The sequence below is a fragment of the Parambassis ranga genome, chromosome 13, assembly GCF_900634625.1.
Source record: "Parambassis ranga chromosome 13, fParRan2.1, whole genome shotgun sequence".
In the NCBI taxonomy this organism is placed as follows: domain Eukaryota; kingdom Metazoa; phylum Chordata; class Actinopteri; family Ambassidae; genus Parambassis; species Parambassis ranga.
In genome coordinates, this window is record NC_041033.1 from 3323819 (window position 1) to 3339011 (window position 15193).

Consider the following 15193-nt stretch of genomic DNA (forward strand, 5'->3'; position numbering starts at 1 on the left):
ACCTCAGATGATTTTTGCCCCTTCCTTAAAACCCTCTGAAATTCTCCTGAAGATAGTCAGGCTTAGGATCTTTGACAATAAGGCATGACACAACTAGAAAGAACATTTACTAATAAATATAAGTTTAAGGGGTGATGAAATGGTTTCAACAAAACAATTGGCATTAGTGTCTTTAACCCCATCACTGCCGGAATATTGAATTGAATTTAAAGCTGTTTTAATATTTTATTACAACCTAAATCTTGCTTTGTTTTTTGTTTTTTCACTTAAATCTTAATTTTAACTTAAGATATGAGGTTTCCTGGCTCACATTCTGAAAAGCTGCTGCAATCACAGACTGATCCAAATATGCACACACATCTGGCCGATCCACTGCGACACTCCCAACATCAATGAATGCCCACATTGCCCCCTTGTGCCTTTCCTTCAATCACACAGTCATGAAGGAAAAAATCTGTCCCACATATAATCCCAGGCATTTACAGGCAACAACTGCTATCTGAGCAGCCACTGTGAAAAAACTATGCCAATAAAAAATAGAATATCATGTCAGAAATTAACTAAATGGATGATGGTGGTGGAGAAAGCCTGACAGAATAATTTCACAATTCTCATGACAGCATGTGTGTGTGTGTGTGTGTGTGTGCTTATGTTCATACCTGCAGGTCCTTCATGTCCTTCTCCAGACGCAGTCTCTCAGAAGTTTCTGTCTCCAGCAGCTGGGAGGCAGACTCCCCGGTGTTCCGCTCATCAGCCAGCTCTGATGACAGCTCTGTGATCTGATGCAACAGACACACACATCAAAACCACACGTTACATGTCAAGACATCGTCTATATTGTATTAATAGATAGCCTGCAACATCTCACTGTAAAAATGTCAGCAAAACATCTTCAGATGGTGAGCTTGGTTGCATCCTACACAATCTTTAGATGTTTTTTTATTTTTATTTGTTTCAATAAGTTGTTTGTGTAGTCATAGTCATAGCATGGCAGTGTGTTGTATTATCATTATTGTACTGACACGGTGTAATAATGTGTTATTGTCATCTCGTGTAAAATGCACAGAGAAGATCTTAATAGAAATCTTAATATTATTTTCAGACACAGCCCAGTTGCGTGACCTCTATGACTGTGTGTGCTTACCCGGCTCTCCAGGCGGTCACTGTTGAGTCTCAGCTCGTTCCTCTCTTTCTCCACCTTTTCTAGCTTCTGCTTCAGTTGCTGAATCTCTTCCTAATAGTAAACATTCAGAAGTAGTTACACAGATGAAAAAACATGCACTGACATCTCATATTTAATACATTGTATGGTTGTACTTATGAGTGTTGGCTAGGATTATTATTAAAACAAAACATTTTTTTTTCTATATTGTATCAGACAGAGCTGTCAGATATTCAACTTTCCATGGTCCTGAACGCATCATGTGTTCTGTCTGAAAGATACAGCCAAAACTAAGTTTAAAATTATATAATTAAACAAATTTAAGATTTGAAATAACAGTTTTAACTAACAACCTATTGCAAAAAAGTCACTCTTTATTACATTTAACATTTGTCTCATATACATCCAGACATCACATGACAAAAAAATGGCTGACCCATAAAAAAATGATTAATTTATAGGGATTACACTGCATTTGCAACATGACGGAAATATGTGTGGATGTAAATATGACGATATGCATAATGCAGGTCAGTGGCTGACTGTATTTATTCTGTGAACTCACATCCTTGCCACGGATCTGTTCCTCAGTGAGCTGCACCTCTATCAGAGGTCTGACGGTGGTGAAGAGCTTCCACCACGGCCAGTGTTTGACGCCGCGATTCTTCTTGATGTTCTTCTGGATGCAGCGGATGGCCAAATCCTGGATCTGTCACACACAGGACAACGTTAGGAAAAACACAGAAGTGACATGATGCAGAAAGACATCAGACAGACATTGTTTGTTTACTTCACAATAACACCAGGAGAAAAAGGGCAAACTATATTTGGTCACAAATCAATGTGGCAGTCTGTGATATATCTCAGCTAAGTCCACTTGGAATTACATTTCTGATTTGATTTGCCCACAACGCTTCCATTTGCAGCATTTGTTTAAGATAAGAGGTGGTCAATAACACACAGTTTACTGCATTGATGAGTGGGAATCTCAGAGCAAGTGCAATTTAAGCCATTTTCTTGTTAATCTGTAGAGCCATTCATATCACAATCAGGCTGAATTGCTCTTCACGGAAAAGCCTGGTATGACTGAGAGACTCATCAGTTACTCATTACAGACACTTAAAGTGAAAAATACAAAACAATCTGCTTTTGTTTCAAAGATAATGGACAGATACCTGAAAACCTTCCTGGGTCAGGTTAGCACAAAGCCAGTTAAAGTGTTTGTAGTGCCTTGTACACCAGATACTGCTGTTTAAAATGGGATGACAGAGGTTAAGGCCTCAACCTTATCGTGGTTCACATTATTACTTTGTGCAGGTTTTCTCTAACACTATGACTGTCAGAGTACAAGTTTACTTTGACCACTGTTTATGTGGAGCTCCAGTCAAAACATCATTAATAAGCATGCTTAAGCAAGCATTTTAACACCTAAATGTACTCAACAATATTTAGTATTCAATATATACTTGATACAAATTTAAAATGTGCAATTTATTATAAACCTTGTTCACAGACACCAAATTAGAATCAAGCCCAGTTGTTCCGTTTAAAACAGGATGACAGAGGTGAAGGGGAAATGTGTGTGTGACAAGATCAAAGCTTCAGACTTGAGGAGTAGGCTGTGAAACACTGATCTGACTAGTTTCACTTAATTTTTTTTACAAACTCTGATTCCCACACTCTTTCTGATCTGACTCAACTTCCCCAAGGGAGAAAGTTTATTTTTTTTTAATCCAATCTTATGTTGATTAAGAATCATAATATTGAAATAGGAATAAAAACAACACAAACTTCACATGAGGCCAGTTGGATATTTAAATATACACTCTAAAAATTGTGATATGTACTTACTATTATAATGCTCTTTCTTCTCTCCCTCAGTGTGTTTACATGAACATACAGTAAGTAACCAGGTTACTCAGAGGGCATTCAGAGGCATGTTTATCTGTGATGTAGTCACCTGGTTACTGTCAATCTGTGCATACGGGCACTAGATTAGTGACAAAAGACAATGGATGGAGTATTATTAATGTGATGTATACAACTGCACATTCAGCAGTGCACCACCTGGACAAAAAAGAGCAATGCTTCCAGCCATGTTTCTGTCTGCTTGCCATTATATTATGATATATTTATATGTTTAGGCTTAAATAAGCATTCTATGTTGACACCCCGTCAGCTGAGGCTGAGAGCCCGCCTCTTGCCCATTGACAGCTGGGATAGGCTGTGACCCTGTAGTACAGGACAGGTCCAGAAAATGAAGGGAAATGAATCCAAATACAGGCACTAAGGTAAGCTCCCCCATGTGGATGCAGGTAAAAGACAATGACAGAACTGCGACCCACCTGTGAGAATGGATGGCTTAGAGAGCTGAAACTTTAGCCGTGCTAACAATTTATAGCGAGGACAAAAGGTTGGATGGAAAAATGCATACTATAAGCAAAAAACCTGAATCGAATCTGATGATGCAAAGATAAACGTTGTCTGATAAAGTTCCGCTGAAGCTTTGTGGAGCAAGGAAACAGGGGACAGTTTGATAGTGCTGTTTGCAATCCTTTTTGGTGTGTCTACATTTGACCATGATTATGACTCACCAGCAGCAGGTTCCAGTCTATGGAGACTGGAGCTGCTGTGGGAGAAAATAAACAGTAGTCACCTGGAACCACTGACATGTCTGCATCTTCCTCTGCCCTCTACCTCCTTACACCTGGCGCCCAGCAGGCCTCCTCATAGACCCTGAATTCACACATACACACACATACTCATCAAGCAGGAGCGTCTGCCTGAGCCCACCTGTTCCCAGTCAAGGTGGGTGTGTGGGTAGAGGTGGGGAGGGGGTTCTGTCTTTAGGCAACTATTTAATTAGGCTCAGTGTTGGCTGGCTGGCACTGGAATCCCCCATGCTCCTTCCCTCTCAAATGTTCCCTGTGAATGTCAAAGAGATAGAGAGAGGAGAGACAGACTGCAGGGCTTCAAAGCAGCCAGCGGATCTCTTCTATTTGTCTATTCCCCCATGGTGAAGCTCAGTTTCTTTCTCCAGCTTTCCCCCCTTTCTCCTCCTCCTCCTCATTTATTTCTCAAAGTACTTTGAAAAGCTGCTCCCTTGGGGAAAGGGGTGGGGATCTTGGAAGGCAATAGGAGAGGTTCCCCAGAGCAGGCAGACAGACAGTGAAGGAGCAAACTAACTGATTTTGTTTTGCAAATTTACCTTTTTGAGTGTTATCATTGAAAAAAAAAACTACACAATTAGTTCAAGTCAGGGTCACAGACTTTAACAGGACAAACCTATGACGGCTGTCAACGAAAGGAGGATGACGGAAGATGCTGGGATAATAATCAAAGACGCTTCAATGCTGCTGCTGTTTTACAATAAATATAAAATATAAGTTGGCTTTTATACATGTAAATAAAGTTGTATTTAAAGGTTTAAAGGTTCTTCTACCAGCTCTTTATCTCTGTGTGTTTCTCTGTGTTATCTATCTGGGAATGGGAATACTGCAGATCATCTTCCCTTTTGTGTTTTTTTTTTTTGGAGTGAAGTGACCCTTTAACGATATATGTATTTGCACCACCCACATAAAAGTTGCTTCATTATCACTGACAAGGCATGAAACTGCGACATCTCACCTTGTATCATTTTCTCACTCCTTCTATTTTCACTCTATTTACAGCTTTCTCACCATCCCCTTCAAAAAAAACCAACAAACCTCACAGGAAAGCAGGAGTGAAAATGACTGCGCAGAGGCTTGCTGAGGCTGAGGTGTATTACAGCAGGCAGTAAAGCGTGTTCCTCTTTTCTGCAGTGAGATTTCAAACCACGTCTGCTTATAAAATGCACATTAGCAGCTAGTTGCTTACAACGGTCCAAAAGAAATGAACCTAATTCCAAACTACATCAATTACAAGAGATTACTGTTTACCCCAGGAGACGAGGCTCAAACCCAAGCCGTTCATGAGGAAGAGAGAAGTGAAGTGAAACGCAAATGCCCTTGAAAATGTAATTTTAGCTGGTAGGCCAGGGCCTAGTGTAGCATGAAAGAATAAACTGGAATCGTAATGAGAGCTTAATCTCTACACACACACACACACAAAATATACAAAAACTGTGCACCAAATTAACTGTGTTCACATGAGAAAACATCCACGAGCAACATCAAAACTTCTGAGAAGTTACACACACACAAAGAAAGTTAACATCCCCACAGGCAGCGGCAGTGTTTTCAACTCGTCAAGTTCGCTCTGGTGGAACGACACACACACACTAAGGGAAAATGGCAAAAGTGTCTAAAAAGGGTAACCTGTGAAGCATCCAGAAAGCTCATTTGGCTACGAAGTAAATGGGTTGAACTTGTTTCAATAGAGCTGGAACGCCAATAGTGGTCTTTAGACACACATTAACATTGGGGAAAAAGCACTTGCTTTGCCCACATGGTCCTCATCTGGGATGAGGCCTGGCAACGCTAAACCACATTAGTTAGCATTGATTACGTGTGTGGGACACTGGGATCGTACACACCGGATAGGTCCAGGTGGAACCCACAGAACATAGTGACAATTCTAGGGGCCCTGATCAGTATCAGAGATTCGAGCACACCAGTTTCATGTTTTTATAGTGTAATATTGTTGACGTTCGAGCTGGAAGCTATACTACTAGAAAACAACGCTCTACATAGGTCTAAACCAGCAGTTGCTATGGTAACACAGAACAACGTTCATGTTCATGTTTATTTCCTATTGGCATTGACCTGGTAGAAAAACCCACACGTCTGTATGGCTGATCATAGGAAGTCATTATGATGGCCGGTTGCAGGAAATTCTAAAACAGCCATAAAATGATATCCCACAGCCACAGATCAATACTGGAGATGTTAAAGAAGACACAAGGACTACAGTGGAACCCCAGTGGAAAAGGAGCGGCAGACTGACAGCTTTCTTTCTATCCATCCAGACCTGTTTCAGCTTTAGCTGACGGCTGATCATCGGGGAACTGTGATCTGAAACTCAATCAGCTCAGCAGGGAGGGGAGCCAGTGAAATGACAACATAAAGCCAAAACAAACAGCTAAAGTTCATCTCAGTCATCTACATAAATGCAGTTTATCAACAAATTATAAAGCCCAGGTTGCAACTGTATCTGCTCCTATATCTGCTAATGTGTATGTAGATAAGCCAGAAGAATGGCTTATTTTTTTGATGGTTGTCTGGTATTCAGAACAGGTCCTGCAATACATGTCATACGACAGGTGGCGCTGATGTTGTCACTGTCACCCAGTTCTGTAGATGTACAGCCATGTCCAAAGCTTGACTGTATGCTTGCACACATATCCAATTGCCATTTCAGTTCACATTCCAAAGTTAACCCAGAACTTTTCTCATCCTGCAGTAGAAATAAGGCTACCCTGATGTGATCCAAATCCCTATAGTCGTACCTTCCTCTTCTTAAAGGCCTGTCTGGCCAGGTATCCCCTGCAGGCAGCCTGGAATAGAGAGATGTTCCTCCTGGTCTGGATGTCCCGCTGCTCCTCCAGTCTAGACAGAGTCCCTGCTCTGAAGAACACCTGCATGAGAAAAAGACGGAGACATGTTGTTAAGACCGAGTTGGTTGAGTTGAGTTTATATAAACAGACATTTACTTGAGGAAAACCATGGTCTAATTTGCAATACCAAGGGGGACGTGCAGATTTCTCAATGCTTTGTTTCATTTCTTTGCCGTTCAGACTGATTACTGCAGTCTCCTCTCGTGTCTTCTGTCTCCTTTTCGGATTCCTTCCTGAATGCCAATAACTGCACTATTTCTAACTCTAACTCTAAAGAGTAACAACAGGCTGACACCGAGGACCCTGTAAAAGCCTACAGCCTAATGCTCCCAACTCCTCCCAGATAAAATGCATCTGGGGGAGAGGCTCTGCTCTGTTCTTTGGCCATGAATTAGCTGCCAGCTTCTCTGTGGAAGTAGATTCATTAAGCAGAGCTGAGTGATGCGTTGTCCTTGTGAGGATGTGACTGTTCCTAAACCTGACAGCAGTTTTGTAAATTGCCTGAGCAAAGGAAAAGTATGGCCAGGAATAAAGATAGCTAAATTGCAGACCCCCATGAGTGCACCAGGTTATAACAATGTTTTATAGGATTACAATAAAATCGAGTGAAGAACTGATCCTTTGTTGCATGGTTATGGCCTTGCTACTACAGAGCTGTTATGCTAGTTTAATTAACATCATGTGGTTCATCAGGCAGGATGATTAGTTGAGGGTGGTTGTCCATAGGCCTATCTGTTGTGTATGCTGCTACAGAAGATAAATGAATCTCTAGTTCAGGACTTAAGATTTACTCTTGCCGCATCCTGTAAATGAATCCCAGTTTAGATATAATTGTTGACAACAGTACAAAAAGATCAGTCCCACCACATGGATTCAGCCTCCACAAATAAACTCTGCTCTGTTGGGGAAAAAAGCTGCCGAATGATGTCAAACCTAGCCTGGGAGGAGATAACACATCTGGTTAACATGAACTGCTGTGCTCCTCAGAGACCCATTTGTCAGTGTGGGGATGGTTTAATGATGTCAGGCAGGGAGCCACAAACCGGTTGGCAGCGAACCACATGGGGACAGTCTGGGTCATTTGCAAGCGCGGTGGAGATGCTGCCACCTGCGCGGTCAGCACTTGATGCGTCACATGGGTGACACTTCAGCGTCGGATGGGAATGACAACAAAACAGACATATGCAATGTTGTGTGCTATTCTTTTTTAGCTAGAGAGGTTGATATGGAGAAACTGTAAACTGCTTTTAATTCACTTGTCATGTTCAGTTACCTGCTCCCTACAGCTACTGGATCTAATTAAGGATACCGTACAATTGAAGATGTTTTAAAGCATTTTTGTGTGCACAGTTAAGTTAAAAAATAAGTTAAAATTTATCTGTTTTATTAATTTATCTGTTGTTCAAACGAGCAGCAAAGTTAATTGAATGACGTGTGACTGAAGTATTCATCTTTATTGTCTTTATTGTTACACAACCTCTGCATAAAAACAAACTTAGATGCGCATAACAAAATAAGCGCCATTGATTATCTGTATTTATAGTCATATTGGCTAATTAATAGTCAGTGCCACTTCCGGTGCCACACAGTGGAAGCCCCTCAAGACAACAGCTAACTGAGCTTAGGGTTATTTTCTGTGTGTGTGTCTCTTATTATTCACTACAAAATGATTTTGTATTTGCATATCTGTTAATATCATAATACAAAAATGATCCATGAGTGATATATTTCCATTTTAAAGTGGCCTATTTATTCAAAATGATTCCCACGAGGCATAAGGTCATTTTTACACAGTGAGCTAGTGATAGAGTGGATCTGTATGTGGGCAGGTGGCACTTTGCCTCCTCATGGCAGCCAGAGAAATAAAATAATGTGAAACAAGAGGCACTAGGAATAACAACATGATGAGAAAAAAAAAACAAGTTCAGAGCTGAAACTTTGTCTGAACCTGGGAAAACTAGCAGGCCGACTGACACTTTAAGGCAAGGTTAAACTCCCAGAAATATCTGCCAAGAAACTTTTCTAATTGACAGCTCAAGGCACTCACTGTTCTTTATTCCACAGACACTCACAGATCTAATTAACAAAACTATCAGCCTGTCTTTTTTCTTGTGATTAACTGTTTTTTTTTCCTGCTGCTCAGGAAAGGTCATAGTCACAGCAGAGATCAGCTCCTTCCTTAAAAAAAAAAAACACACGCAGCACACCAGGACTGGTGAAGGTGAGAATGGAAGTGTGGACATTTGTCACAGCATAGGCACAAACTGACTGCTCCGCACCTGCCACACCTTGTTGCCAGTGTGTTAAAGAGTAACTTATCATTGGATTGAATGATTTTCTTGTTTTTTTGACACGCTCTACTGAAATTCAGTTTTAAATCCGTGCTCTACACCCACTAAAAGAAAAACAGCTCTTAGCTTTATTAGTTTACTTTGCGTAGCTGTGCCAGTGGACAACAATGTGTGCAAAGCACCTTAAGGCAGGAGCACTTCATCTACTGAAAGGGAAAGACAAGAAACTGTGTAAAACCTGGAAGTTGAAATCTGTCAAATAATACAGTATAAATTCTATTCAATGAGGAGATGATTGGAAACTACTGTATATCCAAACTGCTCAAAGATCTTTTGAACATGAACAAAAAGCTTCTGATTGTTAAATTACAGGGATGTCCAGGTATGGAAAGCATCCACAGACTATGTGTCTCATTTATGGATGATATTCACAGCACGACAGATTCATATGGAAACTAAAACCCTAAGTGATTTTCTTTTGATTTCACCATAAATACCATCCGTTTAACAGCAGAGAGAAGCCGGTAGATTTTCAAAATAAAATACATTCATTGGTGAAAAAATACAATTAAAGCCAAATTCACTTTGTATGCATGTTGTCATACGAAATCTAGGGTTAACTTTTTTTTTACAGTTTTAATCATGCAGCTTGGAGGTTGCTAAAAACTACTGTGAATCTAAAGCTGGATCCATACTCCGCGAGAACAGAGAACTCCCTCCCCCCTGCAGACGTTACGCCCACAAAATGACGTCATTTTTTATCTCGGACCGCCCGTTGTGCAGCTCTCTCGTGCACAGGGTCCGGGCAGAACTTTTTCTCTCAAGGCTGTGCATCAACCATGCTGTGATTGGTCGGAATTTATTGTGGGGAGAAGCCAAGAGCTTCTTCAGATGCAGCTGGCAAACAGCTCCTGGAAGGAGAAACACGGCGCACAGAGGAGAGTGTCTGTCCAAAAGGTGGCGATAAAAACTAATCCCAGTATTGATCACCGTGTTACAGCGGCTCGCGCACATTAAACACCGGGAGACGGGATGTATTATTGCAGACAGTCATCCACACGTTCACAGAGTTAAACTCACACAGACCAGAGGTCTGCTACAGTCAGCTACACTGATCTTCTATCTATTGTCATGCTCTGCGCCCTCTTCCCTGAACATTATCAGCTCGTTAGGCCAGGTAACCACGACTGTGCTCACAATTTACAATACAATTGCATTGTCAACCTTTTGTGTGTGACGTGCGCTGCGTAGGAGGGCCGTATGAGGAGTTCTGCACACACACGTCTCGCGGAGTATGGTACCTCCGTGCCGAAAAGAAGTTTTATTTATTAATAAAATTTATTTATTTTTATCTCTTACCACCCGGTTCTCTGTTCTCTGTTCAGTAGATTTTATTGGAGATATGGTTCCATTATAATGCTGTATATATAACGATACAATCAATATATTTTTATATTTACACAAAGTCTATGGCCCTGATTTTTAGCTTGACAATACTCTTCTTTACACATCTATAAAGACAGAATCTTTATATACAAACTAAGAAATAACAAAGAAATTGTGTAATTAGTCACTTAACCATCATCTCACCTTGTTTTTTATTCAATCTAAGTTATTTTTTGTGGTGTGTCCAGGACCTTTGTCACATTAAATACATAATGTAACTCTCACTGATCAATTTATTAGCGTCACCTATTCAACTGCTCGTTAATTTAATCAGCCAATCGCATGACAGCAGCTCAAAGCTTTTATGCAGGCATTAGAAGTGTTGAAGATGACCTGCTCAATATCCAAGTGAGCCCGTTTGTGTGTGTGTGACTCCACTTACCCTGCTCAGTCCCATGTGGTAGCTGCTCTTCTCCAGCTCCAAGGACTCCAACAGCTCCTCCACTGCCTAAACAAAACAAAAACAGCAGAACAAACACTCAGGAGGGAGATAAACAAAAACAATCTTTGCTCTGGGCCCTACCTCTGTGCAATCACCTGACCTGGCTGCCAAAAGGATTCTAGCTTGGTACTATAGCAACAAACACAAACCCCTGGCATTAGCTAACACACACAGACGAAGCTCCCTGGGGAACTTGAACACCACACGGGTCAGAAGGAGGCGATTTTTCAGGTCGGAGTTTGTGTCAATGTGTCAAATAAACCTTTAGTAGATCATATGCAGTCTGTTGCTGTGTATTTTGTCTATTTTTTAATGAAGGCTAAAAATAAAAGGCTTAAAATGGGAGTGTACTTCAGGAAATTAAGGTTACACAGTTACCGTTGCCTGTTTTGGCTGACATTGTGAGGCAGCAGGATGCTCATAAGATCACAAGAAAACACCACAATCCATCTAGGACTGCTTTAAGGTATCAACCCCTTTCATTTCCTGTATTTCTCCATAATTATGACCTCGAGCAGCACTGTAATTGAGATGACGGGCTGTAGTGAAGACAGTGACTGTTCAACTGTGTGCCATTTGCACATTTTTCCCCTCACAGTGACTAAAAGCTTCATCTTTGGACATGCTAAATACATAATGATTTGATAACTGCTTGCTAACCTCTTTAGACTGGCGTATTGCCGTTTCTCAACCTCAGAATTTTAAATGTGTGAAGGTACTCATACAGACTTTACCTTTACTTTTTAGGGTATTCCTATGCAAACTGCCTATAAGTGTGTATGTGTGAATGTATATACGACATTAAAGCATTATATATCTAATCAATCATGTGACAGAATCTCACACATGTAGACACGTTGAAGAAAGTCTGTTTAAGAGGCTCGTTGGAACCAGGCAGCCTGATTTAACCTTGTGAAACAGCGACGGATCTCTGGTTGAGATGATAGAAATTTCTCATCAGTGTTCAGAGTTTTTATGATGTGTTTGCCTGTTCTAAAAAATGCAGTTGGCAGGTACGCCATGTGGCAACACCTTCTTGTATTAAGAGGAAGTGACAGAACTGGGCCGACAGCAGCAGAAAAACAGTTTTTTGTTTTGGGGGAATAAAAAGCCTGACAAACCAGTATTCTCTTTCTGTTGCTTTCTTTTTCTCTGAAAACCAATTCTTTCATATTATTCCTCCAATTATACGCCCTTCTCTGTCTCACACCGCCTGCTTTCATCCATCTTCCTCACTTTCTTTCTTCTCCGCTGTTCCGTTTCCGACTCTCTGGAGAACCGTGAAACGTTAGTTCTTTCTGAGTGGGCTATCAGCGCTACGTGAGGCTCTTTGCTGCCAGTGAGTTACAGAGAGGAGCGCTTATAATCTGATGAATTAATCCAGTCACATCTTCTGTGTTGACAGTGGTAATCTGTGGCACAAATTCATAGTCCGAAAAAAACAAAACAAAAAAACAAAAACAATAAGACAAGAAGGCTCTAACGGAGAGATGGTTTTTTTTCTTCTTGAGCACCACCTCCCACTCAAAAAGGCTAATCACGCCTTTGTGTGAAGCTGCTATATACTGCCTGCACAGAACCTAGAGAAGACATTAATCATATGCTCAGGGATGTTCCTAAACTGCTCTGCCGCCTATACAAAAGAAATGGAAAGATAATGAGACAAGAAAAAAGTGGAAAGAGAGACGAGGGAATGGGGGGGGTGGGTGAAAAGAAATAGCTCTCCCCACCGCCGGTAATTAATCAGTACAGTAGCCGTATGCTGCCAGCCTGCACAATCATAATTAATTACACACAAGAGTGCTCTTGGAGCAGGAAGAGGACAGCGCTGAGAGAGGAGAGGAGGAGGAATAAAAGGATTCTGTTCACACCGAGAGATTAGACTGTAGATGGCAAGGAGAGAAATATTGAATTTTTGAAACTGTATTCTGTCAACATTATGCAGGTTTTTTTTTCCATTATTTTACTTCCTTCACTTCAAAAAAAAAAGAAAGAAAGAAAGAAAGAAGAGAAAATCTTAATTAGACCTCTCGCCCCTTCTTCCTCACCTCGAGTAACGCATGCTTTTTCAATTAAATCTGTAGTTGAAAGACCCTGGTGACATCATTAGATTTATTTCTATTTTGTTTGTGTATAAGCAGGCCACTAAATACATTGTTTTACATCTAATTCTAATATCGCCTGCTTACATTTCTATAGTGATTTTATGGGACTGGAAAACCTTTATTTGTCCCGCAATGGGGAACTTGTGGGATAATTTGTGGTGCGTTCAATAACAGGTCACAACTTCTTCTGCCGACAGGTTGTGACTTCCAAAAAGTGTTCCTACTAACATATGCACTGTCTGGTGGAGAGTTAGTAAAGAAAGACTCCTCAAACCTTTGAAGCTTAGTTCAAACAAAGCTTCAAAGCCTCAACGAATGCAGAGTTGATGATTGACTGTTGAAACAGACAGACTGTGGTGCAGTTAAATAAAGCTGAGTGAAAGTTATTGGTTTATTTTGGGATGCTTTAGGATATGATGTGAACATGTTTTTTATCTGTGAAGGTGTCACAGATTCATTCTGTAGTAGGACAAAGCATCTGTGGTCATAAGATTTTTTCACTGCCATGAGAAGGACTCCTACAGACTGATCTCAACATTATGGGTTAAAATCCAAAGAGGAGCCGTGTCAGTGTCAATGAGAATCCCAGCACACTGTACAACATATCTTATGAATACTTGACTCACATCTAACATTGATCTGACTTTGTTTTACTGAGTTACAAAAAGATTTTTGGAAGAAAAAAGATGCTACATAAACTAACTCAGTCAGCTGTTCTGCAAAAAACTGAAGAGATTTGGCATATATTTTCATTCAGGAGTGGCTGAAATAATAAGCAATGGTGAAATTCTCAATGTACCTATATCAGAGTAGAGGTGTGCCACAGAAACATTCTATTAGCTAATAAAAAAACTACAAACCCAGGCAGCAGGCAACAGCGTTGCTGAAAACTCACCCTCTTCTCGTCTGTGACAATGTAGTGGCGGCCGTGCTTCTTGGTCAGATGTGGTGCCAGGACATCAAAGCGCCTGCGGAACTCAGAGAACACCATGTGGTCGGGGTATCCTGTAGGAAAGGAGGGAGCACAACAGAGAAAAGATCATCAAAACACTGAGGTTAGATCGACATCTGAGAGCTTTGATTTTCAGGACAAAGGAGCAAAGCTATATTGATCTGACAGAGGATACAGCGGTGTGTAGAGAACCATAGACAGTAAGAAGGAAGACTGTTTGACATGACAACCACAGCTAGTAAGCTGCTGCACTAAATTTCTAGAGAGCAAAATAAATCATAAATGCCCATGTTTTTCACATTGCTTCATTACCTTGCCTGTAGATGCGCAGAGCGTCCAGCAGCTTGGATCCTCGGAGCTGAGCTCTTAGGAGACCCACGTCCAGAGTCATGAGGCCGGAGTCTGGGCTCTCTCCGTGTGTTACGCGGACATCGCCTCCTCCCACTGTCTCTGCTTTGGGCAGCAGGCAGTGGACGAAATGAACTTTAGAACGACGCACCATGTCAATCAGAGCATCCTAAAAAGAGAAAGGAGAAGACACAAATCAGTTGGGATCGTCTGCCTCACGTCTCCTTATTGATATGATATGATATGATATCCTCATGTATTGTCATTGCACTTCATCATCTTGGTGACACAAATCATCTTGGTGTATTTTTGCAAAAACAGTATGGGACGGGAAGAAAGCGAACTCCAGAGGGTAATGCAGAATCTACAACCATACAACCACGTCTTAACAGTGTTCTGTTCTAGAGTCCACAACACAAACCCAATCATCAGAGGGTCTCGGGACTTCTGGAGTTGAAGGAATGGGAGCTGGAGAAGAAGCTTTAAGGGGAATCTATGTTCTAAGGGGGGCAGGGGTGGAGTCAAAGATCTATCTCTAGAGGTCGTCCAGACTGTGTCCTCAAAATCCAGCACCAGCCCAGCAGTGGACAGAAAAAAGGATTTATGAGGAAAGTGTTACTTCATCGTTTGACATCACTGCACCAGTCTCCTCTGCCATTCGTTTCGATGTGCTCCAAGAGCTGGAATCCTGCTAGCTGCAGTGCAGAGTCTGGTATCAGTCCTCACAGCAAATTTCCAGCCAAGCAAAAAAATGGAAAATAAGGAAAAGCTATAAAACTGTAACTGAAAAATCTAGTTTGTTGCTCAATTATTGGTCAGAGTAATATTCACAGCAGCGATGTGTGTGACGTCTGCATTGTTGAGATATTAGTGCACCAGTATGTTTATTTTCAGTCTGGCACCTGAAAAAC

At 41.1% G+C, this 15193-nt stretch overlaps 1 protein-coding gene across 18 annotated transcripts in view; it reads right to left on the reverse strand.

Annotated features, from left to right (window-relative positions):
* myo18ab (myosin XVIIIA b) overlaps nucleotides 1–15193 on the reverse strand; it is a 91725-nt gene that overhangs the window by 32406 nt on the left and 44126 nt on the right. For all 18 annotated transcript variants that reach the window (XM_028420397.1, XM_028420394.1, XM_028420395.1 and 15 more), the window contains 7 exons: nucleotides 14247–14451; nucleotides 13878–13987; nucleotides 10818–10883; nucleotides 6591–6719; nucleotides 1728–1871; nucleotides 1145–1234; nucleotides 660–779 (listed from right to left, as the gene is read on the reverse strand). In XM_028420397.1, the coding sequence (XP_028276198.1) occupies nucleotides 660–779; nucleotides 1145–1234; nucleotides 1728–1871; nucleotides 6591–6719; nucleotides 10818–10883; nucleotides 13878–13987; nucleotides 14247–14451 (864 nt within the window). The remainder of the gene's footprint in view (nucleotides 1–659; nucleotides 780–1144; nucleotides 1235–1727; nucleotides 1872–6590; nucleotides 6720–10817; nucleotides 10884–13877; nucleotides 13988–14246; nucleotides 14452–15193) is intronic.